Source organism: Harpia harpyja, chromosome 15, assembly GCF_026419915.1.
Source record: "Harpia harpyja isolate bHarHar1 chromosome 15, bHarHar1 primary haplotype, whole genome shotgun sequence".
Classification (NCBI taxonomy): domain Eukaryota; kingdom Metazoa; phylum Chordata; class Aves; order Accipitriformes; family Accipitridae; genus Harpia; species Harpia harpyja.
In genome coordinates, this window is record NC_068954.1 from 22,774,581 (window position 1) to 22,797,815 (window position 23,235).

Sequence of the window (23,235 nt, forward strand, 5' to 3'; positions counted from 1 at the left end):
AGTGATGCACAATGCAATTGCTCACCACTTGCCAACCGATGCCCAGTTAGTTCCTGAGCAGTGATTCCCCCCCAGGCCAACTCCCCCCAGTTTATATACTGGACATGACGTCACTTGGTATGGAGTAGCCCTTTGGCCAGTTGGGGTCAGCTGCCCTGGCTGTGTCCCTTCCCAACTTCTTGTGCCCCTCCAGCCTTCTTGCTGGCTGGGCTCGAGAAGCTGGAAAATCCTTGACGTAGTCTAAACCCTACTTAGCAACAACTGAAAACATCAGTGTGTTATCAACATTCTTCTCATACTGAACCCAAAATATAACACTATACCAGCTACTAGAAAGAAAATTAACTCCGTCCCAGCCAAAACCAGGACAGCTACAGTTTTACCCCTACTGATAGCATTGTAGTGGGTGTAAATTAGAGGTTTAAAACTCAGATTAAAATAAGGTCTTGGGTGTGTCAAGTATAGATTGCTGCTGGTAGGAGCACCAAAGCTGGTTGTCTGCATCAAAACAGGTGACTTCAATGTGTAAATCTGTGAAGAAGGGTAGGTCCTGCCTTTAAGAAGGCCGTGGGAGGTTTCTGTAGCATTTCTTGCTGGCTGCCAGCAGCACCTCAGCATGGTAGACATGGTGAACCACAAGGTTGGGATCTTCTCTGTCCCTGTTCCCTTGAGTTTCCTACTCAAGCTTCTGGGGGTTTGTGCTGTCTGCTGGTATTGGGTATGTGAGGAGAGAAATGCTGTGCTTTGGAATTTCGACCTGAGTGATATGAAAAGCTAGATCTCCCATGTGCAAAATCAGGAACAGCAGTGTCATTGACTGATAACATACTGTCCTTCTAAGTTGAGCATGTTTAATTGTGGTCTTATGTTCTTTTACTCAACTTTTTAATATTGTAGTCTATGGGAGAGGGTGAAACTAACTTTACAGGCAGGTAGTAAGCAGCTAATTTTGTAAGATTCTTCTCTGCGTGCAGTTCCTAATGAGCGGGGTTCACATTTGCATTGCATGATAGCTAATTTGGATGCAGTATGAGAGCACAAAGCTTGATCAAATATGCACTCTAGCAATCATCGGCTCTTCTTCATATGATGTTAAAATATGTGTAGGTTAATGTATGTTTCTTTGTTGCAACAGGTTCTGCCTGGCATACTGCAGAAGCATTGCTGTATTTTACCTGACAGGAACACAGGTAAACTTTTTTCTTAATGAGTTAATATGGTAATATGATTTGGAGAAATGCAAACACAAATTGGATAATATGGAGAAGTCTTGTTTGCTATTTACGGTCATTGAAGTTCTCTTCTAGGGATTGAAAACTTGGATGTTTTGTTTAAATTACCTGTTTTCATGTGAAGATTTTGTGTATTCTGTTAACTTTCTGGAGCTATCGCTGTTGTAGAGTCTGCTGTCAGGTCTTGCTTATAAGGGTATTTGTATGAACTTCTGAAGCATATCTATTGTTAATCATAAAGTTACAATTTTGGCAAGAAAAAGGGTCTCATGCTGGAGTCTGCAGTCTAGTCCTGTTGATTCACAAAGGTGCTAAGCAGTAAGTCTTATGTGTAGCTCTGACTGCAGATAAATGCTTGCTTTATGCTTATTTTTCAGAGACTAGAGGAGTAGACAGAAGGAGTATCACTAATGATGCCTTACTATTGGGCAGGAGGAGACTTAAAGTAACACATTTGTGACCAAAACAAATCAATCGATGAGAATGATAGCATGGATGGGAAGAAAGTGATGATTTAACTTTAGATTCTTTTATTACAGGAAAAACAACTACTTGTAAAATAAGTTTAAAAATCCTTTTTATAATTTTATAAATTGGTGAAAGTGACTGCATATACAAATGTGAATTTGATTTAACAGGTTAATTTCAGAGAAGTAAGAGGAAAAATATAGCTTATTTTTGATATCTTCTTAATAGAACTTATGTGACTGCTTGCAGCTCTTAAGGCTTCATTCCCCCTTCCCCAATAGCTACCTTTAAAATAATCCGGTTTGTTCCTTGGCTTGCTATTACTTGTGTTTCAGGCATAGTTTGCATGAAGGGTGATTGCACAGAGAACTTGACAACTGTGTTGAACTGTAGTGTGACTTGTGGTTACCTGCAACTGCTCAAATGAAATTTAAAATCTCACTTCCATTTCATCTGTGAACATGGGAGAAGTACTATAATAAGACAGTTGTTAATACACTTCTTCTAACCAGAATTTGAAAGTTTATAATTAGTGAACAGATTGCAAACAGACTTTGGCCTTCATATTTATTTCAAGCTTTCCTGAAAACTGGACTAAGGAATCATGGTGTAATGACCTCAGCCCAGTCTGTGTGCTCCTGTGCTAATATCCTGCGCCAATTATCTTTTTTTTTCTTTTATTTGTAATATACAAATTTGATCCAGGTTCCTCTGATGACCAAACTCTTCTTGACTTGTACAGAAGTGTGTAAAGTGGATATCAAAGCCAGTGTTACCTGAAATGATGGCCTGGAGTTGGACAGCAAGACTCTGACCATTTATCTAAAGAGGGTGAAATATACCTTTATAATCAATATCAAGAAAGCCATTTATCTAAAATCCCAGTAACCTTTAGAAGTGCCTTCATTTGGACATAAGAGAAGGGAGGAGATTGCTAATGTAAAATTTGGTTTTGGAAATTTTGAACTAAGTTCTTTGAAGAGGAAACCTATCAGGTTTTGGTACATAACAACTGCTGTACAACTCAAGCACACTTAGGTATGAAAATAACTGTAACTTTATTGCCTCTGTGTGACTGCTACAGTATTTTTATGCCTACCTATTATATAGTTGGGAGTTGCCAGCAGGTGCAAAGTAAATGATATCTGTGTTCCATTTTCCCCATTTCCCCCATTTATGGTGTTTAAATACTTGACAGAGAGAAGGAGAAGAAGAGTTCAGACAGGATGTGGGGGATTTTTCAGCTCCTTTCTGGAGGAAAATAATGACTGAATTTTTGAGTTTGATTCATTGAGTCTATTAGAGATAGGTGAACCATTTTCTTGTTTGACTATCTGAATCAACTAGTCCAAACTAAGAAGATGACAGTCATTAAACTTGTGTAAATGTGGAACGTGCTATTTGCATTCAAACATATACATCGTATATAATCTTGTCCAGCTCCGTTCTCATTAAGTGAGCCCAGAGAAATTGCCTGATTGCAAGGTGTAGGTCTATGTCTGTGTTCAGCTGCTGGTACCTGGAAGAATTTAGCAATGTGCAGACTTAGGTGGTATTCCTAATAAAAAGGAGGGAAGGATAAAGAGACATGGACTAGGGGGAGGGATGGGAGAAGGAAGAGGGGAAGAAGCATAAAATGAGACCTCCAAAACCGTTAGGGAAGAATACAGATGCCGTAGAGAGTATGAATGGGTTAAACGGAGAGAGGCAGTAGTAGTTTCCCCACTTGTTTACATCCATTCAACAGTTCAGATGTGGCCAGCTTGGGGGCCTTGGGCTCCTCATTGAAGAGTGCCCCCCCCACCAGCCTCTTTCATGCTGTTAGCACAGGAGCTGCACCCCGGAGAAAGAAACGAACCTTTAGGAACGATAGGGCCAGTGCTGCCAGGCCATCCTTTCATCTCTGCCCTTCAGACCTAGCCTAACCTTGATTCTTGGGGAATATATGCAATTAGCCTTAAAAGTAGTATGGCCCTGGATTGCCTGTACCCTAGAAAATTGCATGTCCCACTGTCCCTTCCTACACTGTGTAAGAGTTTGACGTGGCAACACTTCCTCTGTCAGTATGGATATTCTGTACTTGTAAACTGGAGAAGAGAGCTATGCATGGAAAGAAAGGTACATGGGAGTGATGATCATCTTCCCCTGGTGATGGTGTGTTAATACTTCTACCATGAACTTTTATTCTCAGTGCTTATAACTTGGCTATAAAAACATCTCCTGCATAGCCTTTCAAAAGGGAGGACAAAAAAGTAATTCAGCCATTCCACAGCAATGCAGCTTTGGAAGAAGGCACATATTTAACAAGATTGGGTGTTTCAAAGGTTAAAGAACGATTCATTTTCCAAACATGTAAATCATTTACAAAATCTCAGTCTTTAAATAAACACTGAATACTGCTAGTTGGTTGCTTGCATTAAGCTTTTCTAATAGACAGTGATGTTTCATTTCTTAAGTGTTAATTTATTTGTGGCTTTCTATTGATCATAAATGTATTTTCATTACTAAATTGAAAGTCCATATAGCATGCACTGGCATAGTGTATTTTCATTATTGTGTTAGCTGGTATCCAGAACCTGTATTTGTCACATACCCTGTGCCTCAAGAAGCAAAAGATCCCAGACCAGACACCTTTATTCTGTACTTCCTTCTTATATACCATAAGCATACTATAAGAGCTGTATTGATGACCCTTCTCAGTTTCTTTCCATCTCCCATAACTTAACCAGCCAGCAACAACTGGGATGCATTAGCAGTTACAAAGTTAATTGGAAGAAAAAAAGTTACATGCGCTGTACAGGTGTTACTAACAAGATTATAAGGGGAAAGAGTGTGTAGGTACTAATGACTTGGTGGGGAGCAGCTTGCTTATTTTCTTGAATTATAACCCACTCTCTCTCTCTCCAGCTCCAGCTGGGAGAAATAACCCACCCCTTTTGATGGACATCCACCACTCTCTGTGTACAAACGCAGCCAGCTCTAATACCCTTTATAAATATATCCCAGCAATGGCCCATCCCATGCTAATGGGAACTCTTCAGCCAAGTTGAAAGTCCATCTCATTACTGCACGGTCACTTCTGGAAACCTTAGATGCTAAGGCTGTCCTTTCCCCCTCCCTTCCCCCTTAGCATGGTTCTTAATTATGATAATGGTTTAGAGAGCTGTTCACACTGCATGAGCAGTACACTTGGTTTCTACCCTTGAAATCAAGATAGCCATTAAATACAACATGCTTTGGCATTCCTAAAAAAAAAACAAACAAAAAATTGAGGGGTAGGAATGCAGCATTGAAACAGAGAAGTCAATGTACCCTGATGTGGGTTGCTTTTTATTTAAATTCATGTATTTTTAAATTTATTTTTATTTCCACTCTTGCCTGAAATAGAGCTATTCAGGCAGTACATGTGGGTTGTTTAGCTATAGATACATTTCCTCTTTTTATTTGCATGAAATTACCTGAAAGCTTATGCTTTTCTGTATGCTGTGTTTAAGCAGTCCTAGACCAGATAAGTGAATTCTTTGGAGTTTGATTTTTGTATATCCCAGAGCTCCCTGTATCATGATCTAGCACAGTAAATGATCCTCAAGGTGAGCACAAATATACTTGGTACAGTTAAATGTGGGTTATCAATGGGACTCATTAGCAGAAGGCGCTCTGTGCAATTTTTACTGTTCCTGCAGCTGTTAAATGGCCATTTTTGCACTGGAGAGATGCTGATAGCTGTGTGCTTTGTCTGCCGCTGTTGTGCTCTTGATAAACAATTATTAGTTTCCTGTCATGCAAGGAAATTGCACAAACAGCTTCTGTACTATCCTTTTCCGTCATAGCTGTGAGTTTAGTATGTTGTGGACTGCAAATTTGGGATCACTTTTTCCACTGAAGATCCCAAAGGAAGGAACAAATCAATAGTCACTAACAGCTTCTTGGGTTGATTTGTTCTTTGATGCTTTAAGCTTGAATTTCACCTCTCATAGTGAAGGAGAACATAGGTACAATAAAGAGCATCTGCACCTATCTGGCTGACTTGATTCTGATAAATAGCTCTTTCAAACTTTAAACAACACTCTTTAAAAAAAAAAAAAAGAAAGAAAAAAGATTTATGCTGTCTCAAGTTTCTTCATCATCCATTTTCAGGTCAGCTCTTGTGTGCTGATATTGAACTTGCACAGGACGTTAAATCCTTCGTTATAATCATTCTCTTTTGTCCACTGCATTGGCTAAAATTACACGGAAAAAAAGTGCAGCCAATGTTCTGCTCTCTGCAAAGAATGAATAATATCTGCTTGAGAGAGTGGTAATTGCTTTATATACAAAAGCAGGAGTTTAATAATAACCAATCTCTTCACTGGGTAAAGTATAGCCCAAGACAGTAATGTTTCATCCTCCGCTTGTTTGCTTTTCTTCCTGTTGCTTGAAGAGCAAATATTGAACAGGAGAAAAATCTGAGATGGTATTAAAAAGAATTCCTGCATTAAACTTTACTAAATTGCATAAAGAAGTTAACATTGCTTTTTTTGGTTTTTTTTTTTCTTAATGGTATCTACAACTGTGTTGCCTTAGTAGCTTTTAAAATAAAAGAAGTGTGGATTGGTGCTCAAAACCAGTATGTTTTATAACTAGCAAATATGTTACTAACTGCTAGTTAATTTTTTTCATCTTTATATTTATTCCAATGCAATGGATGTTGGTAAGAAGAGCCATCCAAATGACTGGGCTTACAATGTGTGTGTATGAACTATACAGCAGCCAGTTTGATTTCACAGAAGGAATTACAGGACAATGGTCAGAAGCCAAAGTCCTGTTACAAAACTAACTTACCATATTCACTAATATATCATCTTGTATCTGAACATTTTGAAGTACTTAATTAATTGTGATTAATTTTTGTCTTCTGCCATTGAGATAAAGAAATGTTATTCCTGTGTCTTAGAGAAAAGAAAGTCAGATTATTGGCTGGTGCAGTGCAAGAATATTCATTAGGGTTTTATATCATCCTCTTCAGAAGTTCTTTGCTTAAAGTGAGATTGTCCTTTTACTTTCAAGACATAGCTATAGATTTTTAGACAGTTCCTGCAGATTTCACCTGCTGTCTGCTTGCTGAGTTCAACATGAGCGTTCTCATTCAGATGTTCAGCTGCAGGCTGCCTGCTGGTACTTTCCAGCCCTGTTTCCATGGAAATGGGAATTAGCAGGGTGAAAATAAAGCAAGAGTAAGTATTTTCTTAATCGTCTAGTTAATCCGGAAGTTCTCATACCTTGGTATCAAGGTTGTTTTGCTTTTAGTTGGCTAAGCATATGATGCCAACTTTTTAAAAAAAAAAAAAAAATAAAACCTGTCATTAGAGCTGTTAGGAGCAATACCTGTTACTGTAACTCTGTAGAGGTGTTGGGGATCACCAGTGAAGGATGAAGAAGGCAGAACTGAACTAGACTGTGCAAAGATAAACTGATGAAAGGGTGTGAGACAATACCCAGTGGCAGAGGTGATAATCTGTGACAGAACTTCTTGTCAGACATAGCCTGCACTGTGAAAAATGTTGACAGTAATTAATTGAATAGTGCCACATGAACCTGGGGGAGGAAAACATCCAGTTGGGAGAAGATCCAATTTAAATGCTGCAGACTGAAAGTAAAACAAAGGATATCACCTAGTGCATTCAGAACATAATTTAGGGCTCTCATGTTTCCCTAGAGATTCCTGCTGTCCTCTTTTCCTCCACGTTACTGACACTACCATATCAGCAGTCAGGACTATGGAGCACTTGCTGTACAGATGGGTGTATGGTGAGGTAAAATTTCTACTTATTGCAAGCAGCATATTCTTATATATGCTCTTCTGCCCTTTCCCCAGTGGCTGAATGCCAGCCGTGGCTTTATGTTAGCCTATCCTTGGGAAGAGGGGGTCCGGGATCTCTAGGCCAGACCTCTGTTTCTTTTATTTTGGCCAGAAGTGACCAGTCAAGTTAGCACGGAGTCAGAACGGGTAGGGAGCAGACCTATGCCATGCCCCAAGGAGGATCAGCTATACCCACCTCTTTCCTGACAGATGCTTGTGTGGCCTTTCCAGGCCTTTTATTCAGCTTCCCCGACCCCACCACTGAAAACTTTTCCTGATACATAACCTGAGCCTTCCTTGTTGCAGCTTAAGCTCATTAACTTGTGTGGATGATGGGTGCCTCCTGTTTCTCAGCTCCTTGCAGATACCTTTCATGTACCTGAAGACCGTTTATTCTGTCTTCCATCTCGCTAGATTTTGTCTAGGTTAACAAGTTCCACTTCTTTCCTCTTTCGTGTATGTTGCACTTGTGTACATCTAAACCTGACATGTTTTGATTGTAACTCATTGAAATATGAGCCTTTTTTTCACCCCCCAGATTTGTTTAGAAGAGAATGCATGGTGTAGCAGTTTTCTAACATGACATGTGATGGTTCCCTAAACATGGCATCATCTTTGATTAGCTAATGTCCAATGTCCCATTTTTACACTACAGAAACTCTTACATACTTTTGTCTGTGACCTTTCTTCTTCCAGAAGACTTGGTTGACTTAAGTATGTTTACATGGGCTATAGACTTGAAAAAGAAGGGCTTTTTTGTTTACTTGTTTTTCTTTAGTACTAGTTCAATTCTGGAAAGGTGATCTGAATGGAATGAATGTAATTTAAATAGTTAAAAACCAGGAGGTTTGAGTAAAGATACCGAAATCTTTTATTTTAATATACCTGTGTGGGTGGTTTTTCACTTCTTGATTTCCTGATTCTCTTCCCCTCACCACAGCCTACATGGTGAATATAAGCCTATTACCCAAACTTTAGTTTTCATCAGTGTTTTTCTCTAGCTTTTCTCATATCTACAGAAGATCAGCAGCACAGGGTGCATAGCTGTAAGGGACCAGGGCATTGGTTCTGCTTCTCCCAGGGATTCAGAATCTGGATAAGGCACAACTGGCACTGGAAAGCAGGTAGGTTGCAGTGATGTTAAGAGGAAACCTGTAGGCTGTGGAAGAAATTATCTTCTAAAGTTAGTTTGCATCCTTTGGGCCATTTTAGACTTCTTAGTACTGCTAGATGTCTAGCTAGAATAAGGAACTACATGCATTCAGTCTCAAACCAGCCAGAAGACTGCCTTGTCTTATTGGATTTGTATCTACCTAGGACTGTCCAGCTTAATCCACTAAAATCTGGTCTCTATATGGTGCAAAAATATAGGCAGTTTGGGGTAGACTCAGACTTAAAAGGGGTCAGGTCTATTATCTCAAGATCAGTAGGTCCTCAGACTTCAGTATCAAGACTCCAGGTATAGAGCTAATTAACATGTATTAGTCCACTTAAAATAATTGGACAGGCTGGGAGTCTCTGAACATGTGTGAGCATAAAACTGTTTTAAGACTCCAGCTGGTGCAGATCTCTCTACTGTTCTGCTTATGGAGTAAAAAGCATGGTCACAGCACGGTGTGCTGGTGCTTCAGTCTTTGCACAGTGTCCTAGTTGGCTGCTAGCATAGTACAAAGTCCTTCTTGGAGTTCAAGGTCCTCCACTACAACTAGCTCCTCCTGAAAGATGTTTTTCCCCTCTTACTACTGTTATGAAAAGTCACAGTTGTGCTTCACCCAAAACTATTTAGTCTTAAAAACAAAAAACTGAGTAAGAGATTTCACTGATGTTTAGATGTCATGTTAAATGTTCCAAGATCAATAAAACACGCTCCCCTGAAAGGCTAGTGCTGACTAGCCCCTGTGCTGTTGGGACTGGATATAAACCGTTAGCTGTAAAATAGCACTTTCACAACAGTCTCACCTTCATATGTGTGGGGGGAGCAGGGGCTGAAGAAGGGGCTCTAACTCAGCAAAGCTTAACTCTAGAGACAGAAATGTGAGTGACTATGTGTGTTTGCAGTCACTTTGCCTAACATCATAAGAGCTCTGGTGGCTGAAGGCGTGTAGGAAGGAAGTTCTCTCCAGAAAACAGCATCTCTTGCAAAGAAAGCTTACTTGACCTTTATTTCTGAAATGTTTTGTAAAGCATTCCCAATGCGTACAGCTCAGCTACTGAGGAAGAGAGAAGTGCACATCAGCAGCAGCAGCAGCAACTGCAGGCAGCTCTGATAACTGGTCATGTCAGTAATGTGACTAAGTATTGCTAAATGAAAGCAGTATGTAGAATGACTGATTTCTATATGTCAGAGTTTGGGATTTTTATTTTTTAGTGCTTTCATCTATTTGTGAAATGGTTGCCCAGGCAGTATATAAATCACGTGGACTGAGGGGGTGTGTATGTGTGTGTGAGTGTACTATACACAGGCACTCTCTTGCGGAGGAACATAGTTTTGAAGTCCACTGCCAAAATGTACGACTTGGCCAACACAGTGCAGTGTGTGGGTAGAGTTAAAGAGCATGTAATTGAGCAGAGAAATCGAAAGATAGACGTTTCTACTCATACAGCAAGTAAGGTAAAATGTTAGTACTGTTTTCTAGAACAACTACTGGCCAATTCTACAGGGAATTCATATAGGTCTCAGAAATATAGCTGTAATGCTGGAGGAGCCTTGGATTCATTGGTTTCACATGGGTACAGTAGACCACACTGATATTTCATTACCACTAGAGGAATTTGATCCTGGGCCAAAAGAAACTATTCCCTCACCTTTTAAAGGTCTCAGGGGTGCCTACACAGAAGTATCTGCGTTCTCCATTTCAGTAGTGTCATGCCTCTCTCTGGCTACTTTGAGGCAACTGGGAAGCAAGGGCAGATCTCTTGGCTGGTACACATTAATCTTACATAATTCAGTTGTGTAAAGTGTAGAAGTGATAGATACGTTTTATTTGCTACTGATTTCTTAACATGTTGATTATATTCCTTTTTCCCTTAAATTGCAATTCAACTGTTTAAGTAGATTGTTATCCTAAAAATATATCTTTTCATGATCTGGGAACACCCCAAGTCCTGAGAGGAGTAAGCAGTGGAAACAGCACTGGAAGTGACCATCCGTCTTTTCTCCCAGATTCATTTCAGTTTTATCGTAATCCCCAATTTTGTAGAAGCTCTTCAAGGTTTTGAAGAGCAAAACATTTTTTTGGGGGTATGTGGGAATAGTGGATTTTGTCATAAAAGTTTTCTTGCAAAAAGAATGTAAGTTAGACAAAGTAAGGGCTAGAATTCACATTGCTAACTTCTAAAAAGAAATCTATTTCAAGAAACCCTTGTTTGCTTTATTTTGTCCTTCTCCACCCCCTCACTCCTCCACCACCCGTTTTTACTAGAAGAGTGGGAGAGTATGGGGAATTGGGTTCTGTATCTAAGATGCTGACAGTGTTAGATAACTTTTATTTTCATAAGAAGCCTGAACAATGTCTGCTCTAAGGCATGCTGCTTAATTTGGAGTAGTCTGCCACATGTTTTGAACTTGTATTTAACTCACTAGGATTGAATAAAAGATTTAAAAAGATGTAGTATACAAGCCTCTCCATGATTAAAACCGTGAGAGCTCTCTTTTCTTCCAGCTGTGCATTTTCCAGAAAAGGACATCCCACTTGCACTGACGTACTGGTGAAGACTTCTTCCAGATGTACCTTTTTTTCTTTCAGCTGACTTTATTAATGTACAATTTTTCCTGTCCTTCTTATTTCTTCTTGTATTAACTGGTGGGGTGGGAGTACTAAAACATACATTTTGTTATCAAAACATCTGAGCTCTTCATGCTTCCCATTTAAAGATAAACTACAGTGATGTTCTCTATGCTTAAAATGGTTTTCTGTGCTAGAATGATTTTATTTGTAGTAATGCTGTATGATGACGTGGTTCTCCTGTCTTTTGGGATACTATAGCATAATAGGCACTATAAATAACAGCTGCTAATGTCTACAATTGTGCACAACAGGCAGTAATTTAACCATTTGTCTCCTTTCTGTCACGATGGGAAATATCAAACACTTCTGCACCAATAATGCATATGATCCCCCAAGCTGTTAGTGGTGCTGATTGTAGAAGTATATTACCAGAGGCAGTGCTGCACCCTCTGCACTTGAGATTAAACGGTAGCAAATGCTTCCACACATGTGGTTTAGTCGTCTCAGTATGACTCTGTATTGGGTAAGACACCAGCTGTATCTCCAGAGAATCTCTCCCAAACTGCCAGCTGAGAGGAGTGATGCTCTTAAGCAGGGAAAAGCAGAGGAAGAGCCTAGGAACAGCAAGAACTGTTGTATTAGCTTATCCTTCTTGGGGCAAAGATCATTCGGGCAGGGAAAAGGCAGAGAAGGTGAAGATGTTTCACCGTAAAGGAAGGTGATATTTCACTATACCTCTGTGAAAGTAATTCTACAAGATTAGATGCATGTTGTCACTTGTAGATTATATTAATTTTATTAAAATAGGTTGGTTTGCTAGACTTAGGTAGTTAAATGCTTAAGTGAGGAAGTGTGAATTTGTACTTGACCAAGGCTGCTGTCCCAGGGTCCCCCAGGTCTCATCTGGACATAGCTTAAAATCAGGGCAGAAGTGAGCGGTGTGAGTACAGTACCAGAGAAACTACGAGAAGTGTAACTCGCAACTGTGCTCATCTGACAGCAAGCCCCAGGGATGAATCATCTGAAGGTTTTCAGTGGTGTATATATAGGAAACCTAAACTTACCGAAGAAGAACGATGGCATGACAAAAAGCCATGGGGGCATTTGCAGTCTTTCTTACCTTATATAATGGCTTCTCGAGTGTCCTTTATAAACTGAGGACTGATCCTCTGTACTGTACCATTAAAACTTCTTGTGAGCCAGGAGCCTCCGTACTGAACATGGGTAGAACAATGCTGGAGGCTTCAGCTGACAGAAGTTTAATTCATGAACCACCTTCACAAATATATTTGGAAATTGTGAGTCACAGGAATCAGCCCACAAGGCATAAGAAATTACATCATGGTTAAACTGTAGGTGATTATAAATGTAAGGGATAAGATATCACATAAGCTTCAGGGAAGGGGAAGTATATTTTGAAAATGCTTCAGTACTTTTTGCTCCCCTGCTCATTTTGAGGGCAGTTGGAGGAAGAATATGAAATTGAAAAGCCTAAAGGGGAAGGACCAGCATGGCGTGGACTGTTACTAATTTGTGTTAAAGAAGTGCCCTCTCTTTTGTTGCCATAAAGACTTAGAAATCATGTGCAGTCATGAGCAACCCTGCATTAGGACTAGTGATCCATGTTTCATATACCTGAGTATAAGTCTTGTTGAAGTATTCTATTTGCACTAAATATGTATATAATGATTCTTTGAAAAAGATAATTAGAATTTGTTGCCCAGTGCTGAAATTTTCTAACTCTCTCCTGTTTCTATGGAAACTGTAATAGTAAGAAGACACAGTAAACAAATGCACAGTATTATAAGCCTCCTTTTTAGCAGGACATTCATTTTATTAATATCTGTCCAAATTAGTCCGGTGACAGGTATTGTGCTTTTGACCATCTGAACAGTAAAGTATCTATTTCATTTCCACTGAAGACTTATCTTCTAGCTTCGAGGGCGTTTACTTTGGTCTTTAATCATTTTCCTAACCCAGTGGTGGGGTGATATGTGCCCGTGGTTAGTACATTACTGCTGGTAATACTTGCTTAGCTCAGAGGAGAGTAGCAAGTGCTTAGTAATGTTTATAAAGTGCTTCAGAAATGGGAAAATCTTGAAGTGCAGAAGTACACTTGTTGCTAGCTAATGCAGAAAATAAAAACTTCTTTTGCCTGTGATTCTTTTGAACATGCTTATGTGACACGGTCTTCCAGGGGCATGGGTGGAAAGGTATAGCCTGCTGTGTAAGAACAAAGAATGTGCCTTTTGTGGAACAAATTGTATCTCAAAGTGGAGTGTTGTCTTCTGGAGCAATGCACAATTGCGGTCCTTGAAGTATTTTGTGCAGCAACAAGAGCTCTGTATGTTCTGGACCGCCAAACGCTGCAAAGAGGATGAGGAGGCTGACCTCCAACTGCCCCTGCTCTGCCTGGCAGGACTGGCAGGTTGCAGGCAGGAGCGTGCAGTGCATCCCATACAGCGCTGAGGACCGTGTGTCTTGCAGGCAGGTGTTCTGAACCAGGGAGCTTGAGTCGAGGAGGCGCACTTCGTACTCACTGATGATACAGTGAAATTCCCACACTATTACTGATCTTGCCTTCTGTTTTAGAAATGAACATTCCTTCTGTGAAACCAGTTTCAAGATGACTTACTACTGCTGGAAGGGCTAGTCGGGCTTTCAAAGACTAAAACTGTGGATAAATTGTTCAAGTGGCTTAGTGAATGATATGCCTATGCTGTACTTCTGGAGTGGTTTATGGGGAGTGAAAAAGTCAAACCTCAAATAGCCAAAGTTAGCATGGGGGAAGCCTGTTTGGTTCTGGTGTGGAGAAGAGATTGCTGGCACTCAGGTTAGTGGGAATTTACTCTGAACTCTTCCTCTGGTCTGCAGGATGGCAATGAGGCAGTCACCTTTACTTCAGTTTGTAGTGTTAAATACGCTTTAGCAACTTACAGAGAACTGCCATACAATAAACAAGATACTTTTTCTTTGCTCTGGGCAATTTATGATGCTTGTTTCATTGAAGACCTGCTGTGTTAAGTATTTAACAAAATCAGCTGATAACTTTATTTAATGGTAGTTGCTTTTAAAAATGCTCTAGAGAAATTGATGGGGATGGAGGGAAGGAAAGATGGAAGGAAATGATGGAAATGAAAGGAAAATTCCTTTCCTAATGAAGGAAAGATGTTGATCCAGAGAAACACAAATCATCCCTCCAAGCTTTGCTGTTCTTCTGGTGGTGATGGGAGACACCAAAATCCCAATTTGTAGGTTATTCTTTTCAGATTCTTTAGCTGTATTCTGAATATCATTGTTGCTACAGGGAATGAGATAATCTATCTGATTTGGAAACATTTTGGATTTTGGATACAATGGTGATGAATGGTGCTCCTCAAAGGCACAGAATGCTTTGATGTCCAATAAGAAGTAGGCTGTTGGATGGTGCTTAAGGTATCTACTTCTGTCTGTGCAAACATAAGTGTCTTGGCATCATCCAAATGAGACAGCTTCTTTAGGCAGACCATCAGATTTGACAGGGACTCTTCAGATACTTTCTACCACTTCAGAGAGACTGGCTCTGCAAGGGAGCCTCCCATGCTGAGATGAGCTTCTCCATAACTATGAACTCAAGGTGGTAATGAAGGTATATCAGCCTGCATAGGCAGAGAAGATGGTTTTGAAGGAGATAATAGTATTTTATTTTGCTTGTTTCTTCTGGGTGGGGGACGCAGATTGTAAGCCTTCAATATGATTGCCTTTCAATTTCTTGTGTTAACTTGAAAGAAAATAGACTGCATCATACATCATTCAACATATAAAGGGGGCTTATAAGAAAGACAGAGAAAGACTTTTTACCAAGGCCTGTAGTGACAGGGCAAGGGGCAATGGTTTTAAACTGAAAGAGGGTAGGTTTAGATTGGACATAAGGAAGAAATTTTTTACAATGTGAGGGGTGAGACACTGGAAGAAGAGAAGTTGTGGATTCCCCATCATTGGAAGTGTTCAAAGTCAGGCTCGATGGGGCTTTGAGCAACCTGATCAAGTGAAAGATCTACCTGCCCGTGGCAGGGGGATTGGACTAGATGATCTTTGAAGGTCCCTTCCAGCCCAAACCATTTTATAATTCTATGATTTTTTGGTTTTGGTTGGACTTCATGTTATTGGAATTAAAATTCAAGAAAGGGTAAACTCTGACATAGATTTGATTGCTTGTCCTTTTAATTGACGTGAGATTCACCTTCATAGTGAGAGGCAGATTTTGGCCTTAAGGTGGACATCTTCAAAATCTCAAGCTTGTAGCCATGAAGATACTAGTCTGTTGGAAATCGTTACAAGTAATAGTTGCTAGGCTGCATTCATTGTTTTCTGCTAGAGGTGGTCTCTGACTTGTTTACTCAAGTAATTTATGTGTGGGGAGGCTGTATTCATCTTTCTTCTTTTGAAACTCTACCATTTAAGTTCTTGTGGAAGACAACCTATGCCATTTCATTATTTTTATTTTGTTGAGTTCTAACTCAAGAGCATCACAGATCACAGATATATTCTCTGATGTTTTGTGTTTTCCTTTTCCTTAGGGCCTTTCATAACTCAGAATAGTCAATAACTCCAATCTTCTCCCTTGTTGGTAGTTCTTTTAATCCTTTTTTTTCTTTATTTGGCAGCTTTATCACTTTATTAGATATTTTGCTGATTTCCATGCCTAATGTTTTGCAGTTCCCTATAGGATTTTGTGTGCTGATTAGTGTCTCTCTAGTTTTGCTGCCTTTCTTTTTGATCTTCTAATTTTGTTCTTTAACTTACCTGAATTTTTCTTTCTCTTTTTTTAATCATGTAAGAAATGCTTCCTAGGTAGATATTCACTACACATACACTTGAGTAATGTAGTCTTTTGGGCTAGCAGATTCTTAGCTATTTGACATTGTGTAATGCTCGGCTGATTTCTCTGAAAAAATCTTTTACCATATCGTCATGCAAGTTATTGACAAATTACTCTCAACAGTAAACTGCAGAGCATCCTTAACTGTCACTGACATCTTTGCTTGGCATTTTAGAAGACATATGGCTTCCTACAAAACTGTCGTTATTTAACTTGAATTTAGTTGCCTTCCTGTTGGATCTTTTGACTAAGGTATAAATACTATACCATAAATATTGCTTTTCCCATTCAAAGAATCTGATGTTAGTCAAGGCTTAACCTCAAGCATTCTAGGAGAACCTGGGAGGTTTAGCTTACAGTACTAATATTTCAGTGTTTCATTCCTCTCTGCTTCCTCCTGGCATTGGGCACGTGTGCACAGCACATCTAATTCTTGAATTTTGTCACTCAACCCATATGAATAGGTCAGGATGGGAGTGCCAAGAGTCAGCTCATTTTGCAACAGAAACAAAGATATGGGGTTTTTGTCGTTGTTGGGCGTGTGTGTTTTTTGTTGTTGTTGTTTTGTGGGGTTTTTTTGTGGGTGGGCAATAAAGTTAAGGATGAAATTTGTATCCATTCTTTCAACTTCACTGTCTTTTCTATTTGCACCCTGGCCAATCAGGGTGAAGGCAGAGCAGTCATACAACAGTGCTGTTGATCTTTAAACTGAGTTTCCAGACTCCCACAAGCATCATGTCTTCTGTAACACAATTGATTCCTATTGCCAGGGATTTGTTTTTTGGAAATATTCTTCCTTTCCAAGTATCCTGGATTCACATTTCCTAAGTTCTTAGATGACAATAAGGCTTGTCCATAACTTAGGCTCTATGGTACGGTTGAGCAGTATCTCTCTGTGTATTCATGAGCGTGTTCTGTATTGTAACATTTGATATCTTCCTTGTGGATGGTAACTGCTAACTTATAACACAATCTGCCTATATGCACAATTTCTTGTGGAATTGATGACTAATTCTGCATATAGTTTAATGAAATAACTTTACAATAACTTTGACTTTTTGGAGAATGTGATATATGCAAGAGTTCTGCCTAAAGGCATGTTGAATCCAGTACAAAACTGCATTTTTTTATTGTAATTGTATCTATCTGATTTGATGGCCACAGGTTTTTCATGTACTCTTCCATTTTAACTCATTCACAGAAGACCTCTAGGTCTGGAAGAGGATTTGAACAGATCATACAGTCTCTTCCCCTAGTCCAACGCAAACTCTTTTTGTGCCTGCCTGGAGGTCATTCCTGATGGTTGTGCAGCCTGTGACAGGTTTCACAACTTTCTGAAGCAATGTAGGTCTGTGTTTGATTAGTCTTACTGTTAGATATTGTACAAAATATTTCAAACTGAATGTACCCTGTTGCAACTTTAAACTTAACATTATTGTTCAGTCCACCATGGACATGGAGATCAGACCATTGTTATCTCTTTTTGCAATGGCATTTTATGTATCTGGAAACAAATGTCCTTGATTTGAGACTTCTCTTTTCCAAGAAAATGTTTAAATAGTTTCTTGGCCCGTGACCATTTTTTATAAACCTCTTGGGAAAAGGTAAATCTTGCCTTGTACTCTTTGTTTCAAAGTCCTTTCCTCAAGTGTGATGTGAGTGCATTGAAATTTCCTCTTTCAGAGGTTAGAAAATGTGATCAGGGTTCGTAGGTGACAAGAATGTTTGTCCTGTATTTTTTAACCCCAAATTAAAAGTTTTTTAAAATTTTATTAAACATTTGACTCTGTTTCTGATATTAGTTGAAAAGCAAATGACATAGGCCAACACTGCAGCCCCAATGAATTAATCTTAAGCTATGTGAATTGGAAGCACAAGAAGGAAGTCCTAGTTTAAAAGCTCAGTTTTAAGAAGTCAGTTATATATTCAGTTCTGGATTGTCTTCCAGATAAATAGGAATTAGGGCATGGTAGCTTCTTCATTATCAAATATATTTTTTCTCTATTCTTTCCTTCCCCCAGCCCTCCATCTGTGGCAAAACAAGCACTTTTTAAAAAGTATTCCTGTTTCTGTATATCTCCTTATCCATAGTATCTAGTTCATTCTGTTGAATTAATTTAGAAGCGATCTTTACAGAAGGGCAAGAAAAACATTTAGCCTATTCTCATTAATTTCAGCCTTGGAATTTTTAACATGGAAGTTTCATTTATGTTGTAGTTATTGACTTTGGGATGCACAGAGATAATGCTGGAAGTTCGGCAGTCAATGAGTAAATGATAGTAAAAAATCAGTTGACTAACTACAGTGACCCTTGACTATTTCTGTGTTTCATATTGGTATATTTTTATAAAACAACTACCATCCCAGTGATAAACCTTGTTTTCGTTACTTAAGTGTTTTTAATTGAATATGTTCATATTCCAATTACACACTGAGAAGTAAATCTGTAGGAGTTTAATGACTCTGTTTTCTTATGTTATACAAAATAAACAAATCGAGTTAGGCATATTGCTACAATGATGATTTTGAACATTAAGTATTTTATGCAAATGAATTAAAGGGCATACATGCATATAGTAAAGGCTGCTTAATTGCCTTCCGTCTAAGTTTTTTTTTTCTCCTGCAGATTTCTTGATATTAAAACCTAATCAACTTTTTTTCAGCCTGTGTGTGCTAGTTTCATTTTTCTTCGTGGTTTTTTTTTTTTTTTTTAATTAAAGGGCCTGAAGAAACTATGGCCGAATTCTAACTTCTTGAGGTCTTTGGAAGCATTTGCTCTGATTTTACTTTTCTTTAAGTTCTTTATTGAATTTTAGGTCTGACTATTGGTTTGCAGTCCAAAAGTAGCTTTATCTTCTGTCTGGGATGTTCACTAATGCTTCTGGGGAATCTATTAATGTAATATTTTAGAGTTCAATGAGTTTGTCTTTGCTCAGGATTTCCTTGAGTTGGTTAACAAATGCAAAGATTATTTCCAAATATGGCTGTGTAGATTAAAATGATATGGAACTGGCTCCTGGGATTTCTGTCAGCACAGATAGGAAAGTTTCTGTAGGCCTGACTCCTTCCTTGATGAGGACCTGATACAGCAAAGCACTTAAAAGTGTGTTCCCTCAAGGGCATTAGTGAAAAATATAATTGGCAGAACAAAGTATAATGGGGGGCTTTAAATAAATTAAGAACAAAAAAATTTTAGCAGAGGAGTAAACCCATTTTAGTTGAAGAAAGTTACAGTATTGATAAGAGAAATTAGAGAGTTTCAATAAGTATTTCTGTTCTGTATTTGACTTTTCAGGTTGAAGGCCTTGTATTATGCAAGTCAGTTAGACTTTCTGTGCCAGTGGTATCTAGGAATAATATTAGTATCTGTAGAGTCAGGTTATTTACATCCAAGAGTCTGAAACAGTTGTTTGAGAGAGTCTTCTGGTTCATTGTTAATACTAGAATAATTCAAGGATAACTGAGAAAACTGTGTCAGTATTATACCAGTATTCAAACAATTGGAATGACTCCAGAAACAAATTAGTTTCATTTGATATAAAAACTGAGTCCTGTCTCATCTTTTTTGTTGGTAAGCAGTTACAGGTTTAGACTCTTTAATGGGTTTTCACATGTTTTTATGAGAGTAGGTCTTGCCAACAGAAATTTTCTTCAAGGTTTCAGTTAATTTCAGCCAAATGTGTATAGAGTGCTGTAAGCTGTTTGACTTGATGCAGATGATTTTAAAACCATTGCTCCATTATAGCAGAACACAGACTTAATGGGCTGGACACTGGTTAAAAGACAGATCTCAAAAGGTTGTTGTGATGGCAGTGAAACAGGGCTGTTTCTGGAATGGCTGTGCAACAAGCGGAACCAGGTTCAGCCCTATTCAGCACTAAATTGGAAGTAAATATGAAAAAAATTGTTCTAAAACTTGTATCTGAAACGAACAATTGGAACACCATGAATAGAGTGGACAGTTGTATAAATCAATCTCATTTGTGTCTAGTAAGCTGGACTCCTTCCAACAAAATTATTTTGGTTTGGGGAAGATAAAGTGGCCCATTGGGACCAAGAAAAGAAGGTCATAATACTAGAATAACAAAGAATATGTTCTTGGAAGTTTCGACTTTTTCTATTCTGTGGTGCTGGACAAGGGATGCAACACATTAAGATCATGCTGGGAGTTGAAGGGCTAACTTACTGATATGGTATTTAAATAGAGGACTAGTGAACAGGTAGAGGTTTTCAGCATTATAAATAGTGTTCTTGAAATTGATATTAATACATTACAGTTTTCTTGTTTGCCTTTTTTTAAGTGATCTTGGAAAAACAGATGGGTATGCAGAAAAGAGGAAAAACCCTTAAGATCTGGGTAAAATGCATCACAGTCAGACTTAGAGCTTGATCTTCGGCTTTTTAGAAACAGAGGTGTATTTTGGTTGAACCAGACGAGCCTCACTCCAGAGTGAAAGCATCATCTAATACAAGGTTCTTCAATTTATCTGAGAAAAGCAGAACAAGACAGACTGCATATAAGGCAAATTTTTTGCCATGGTGAGGATGGTGATGGAAATGGCTGGTGGAATGCACATTTCCCCTGGCAAATTCTTCATCTCCGAACAGCTCCTGCTTGGATCTGTTTTGTCTCATACCTGTCATACATGAGGAATTTTGGGTTGACCCTTTCAGCTCAGAGAGGCCAGGCCTGTCGAGTCAGAGGTGTATTTCTAGAATATGCGTGAGACATGCACAATGATACCTAGCCAAAAGATAACCCTTTTGAACACCAGGCTCCTTAGCCTTTCTGACTTCAGTTTATGGGAATTTGCAGGGTACTTGTCATTCAAATACCTTGCTAATGCACTTCAGGTAAATTTAAAGATCTTCATCTGTGCTGCTTAACTTATTTATTTGCGTAGCTGGGTGCATGCACTGATTGCCTTTAAGACTGTAATTGCTGTTTGCCAATTTTGCTAAATATAAAACTAGATATTAACTGTAGTGAGGTAAGCACTACACTTTAAAAATACTGAATTCCCTTTCTCCTCTCTTTGTTATTTCATCTACACTAATTTTTTTTTTTTTTCATTTTTATGGTACGTAATTTTTCTGCAAATGCTTTGGGCGTTGGTGTTTCAGTGGCCAAGGTGCAGATGCTGCTGCCAGTAAGACCACTGCATAGACCCGATGTGTGCCTCTTTAAAAGTTATGATTTAGACAACCACTTTGACTGCAGTTTTTGTGTAAAATGTAGATGTCTGTGGAGAAATGGAGACTAAACTAGATGATTTAATGATCCTTTCCAGCTCTTTGTGAAACAATGAACTGTATATGAGTTGGCTTTCTGGTAATTAAGGGCTTCAGGAGCAGGCTGAAATGCTTTCTTCATCACACCCTGTTACCTGTACAATGTAGCCTGCATATTCTCCCGAAAATTGCACTTAAATTACTATCTTATTCCCAGCTGTCTGTAACTTCAGAGCTTTTAACTTTTATCTTGAAGTTATCATGGATGGATCTTTCTGTCTCTAAAGTGATCATTAGTTATGCAGATGAACAAGCTGAAGAGCAATTTCATAGCAGTAGCTCTGAATGAATGTGGATGTTAAGCGCAATACAGAATAACAGGATGTCAAGCTGTGCCTTGCTGAGAAGTACACCCATCCACTAGAGCCATCTTTCCCCCCCTTCCAGTGATCCTGTATCACAAAATATACTCAAACTTTTCTAGTCTGGTTTTGCACACAAGTAAATGCATGTGCTGTGTCCTAAAGCATCTAACTGCTGAATTCAAAGTCAAATTTTAAAAGTACGCAAATATCGCATGCTTATGATGTGTATGATGAATGCGCCTTGCATGGGATTAAGCGCTGAGGCATGTGTCTCAAAACATTGAAAAGTGTTTCCTGAGCAGAGTGGTGCAATATGTTTCCTGTTGCATATAAAAATTCTGTCATTGTTACAGTGGGACTTGTGCACATCTTCAAGTAATGTTCCTAGATAAAGAAGGGCTCAGGTTGTTGCCAAGTTGTTTTTGAATTCAGGTCCAAAGTTATTTTAAAAAAGGAAGCCCTAATTTTTAGAAGTGTTTTACTACATAAGTGCCTTGCCTACACAAGAGAGTAAATGTGCTTTTTTAAAAAAACAAAACAAAACAAAACCACAACCACCAAACCTATATTACAATATCAATGGATTTTAGTCGCATTTAGTTCTATTTCTAGGAAAACCTGGTAAATCAGAAACATGTAAATTAAATTAATCAGATGTGATTGCAAAGGTATCTCTGTTAACTAAATAACTGCATCATTAGAATTTGAATCAACGCTTCTGCAAACATTTCTCAGGGACAATCCATGCAACCGAGTAAAGCTGTACTGATTTTAAGTGGGTTCCTGATAGGTTACAGGATTCCTGTGCAGGAAAACATTTCAGGATTGATTTTCAGATCTTATTTACTTCGGTTTTTTGTGGGGTGGGGTGTGACTGGTGGATATACCCTTAATCTCACATTTGAGACAAATAATTGGGAAATTAGGAGAATGTCTTCTTTTTTTTCTGTCAGAGGGGAGTTATTTTATTACACTTTGTTGATGTGATTATGTTTTGTAAGCTTAATGGTCACTCAGAAAAGTTCAGAGTCTTGTCATAAAATTGTAGTTTTACCAAGCACACCCAGAGTAGAAAATCAGTAATTCCCGCAGTTGGATGGATTGGAAAATAAGTTCATAATGCTCTTAGGCTTTAAGGATTTTATAAAATATTTCTCTTCCATACAAATATATACATACAAATACCAGTTCTCCTATGAGTTCTTATATGCTGATGAGCGTGTTGTTTAAAAGCAAATCTACCTTTGTAGGCTGGAGGCATTGGCAAGGCAGGGTCCATATATCATGCATTGCAAAAAAGATCAAGACTAGTGCAAACCAAGATTGTTGACAACCTCTTAACTGGATTTTATAATGGGAATGGTAATGTGTGCTTCAGAGAGTGGAAATTTTAAACATTATTAAAAACTAAAAGCAATTACAGTGACTCAGAAAAAAAATAAATGCAATAATTGAAACTAGAAAAGACTTTAATGAGATTATAATGGTACAATAATAATAAAAACAAATA

The 23,235-nt window shown here is 38.6% G+C and overlaps 1 protein-coding gene across 3 annotated transcripts in view; it reads left to right on the forward strand.

Moving 5' to 3' along the window:
- Positions 1–23,235, forward strand: part of DLGAP2 (DLG associated protein 2) — a 491,075-nt gene that overhangs the window by 79,719 nt on the left and 388,121 nt on the right. For all 3 annotated transcript variants that reach the window (XM_052809696.1, XM_052809697.1, XM_052809699.1), the window contains exon 2: positions 1,136–1,190. In XM_052809696.1, the coding sequence (XP_052665656.1) occupies positions 1,136–1,190 (55 nt within the window). The remainder of the gene's footprint in view (positions 1–1,135; positions 1,191–23,235) is intronic.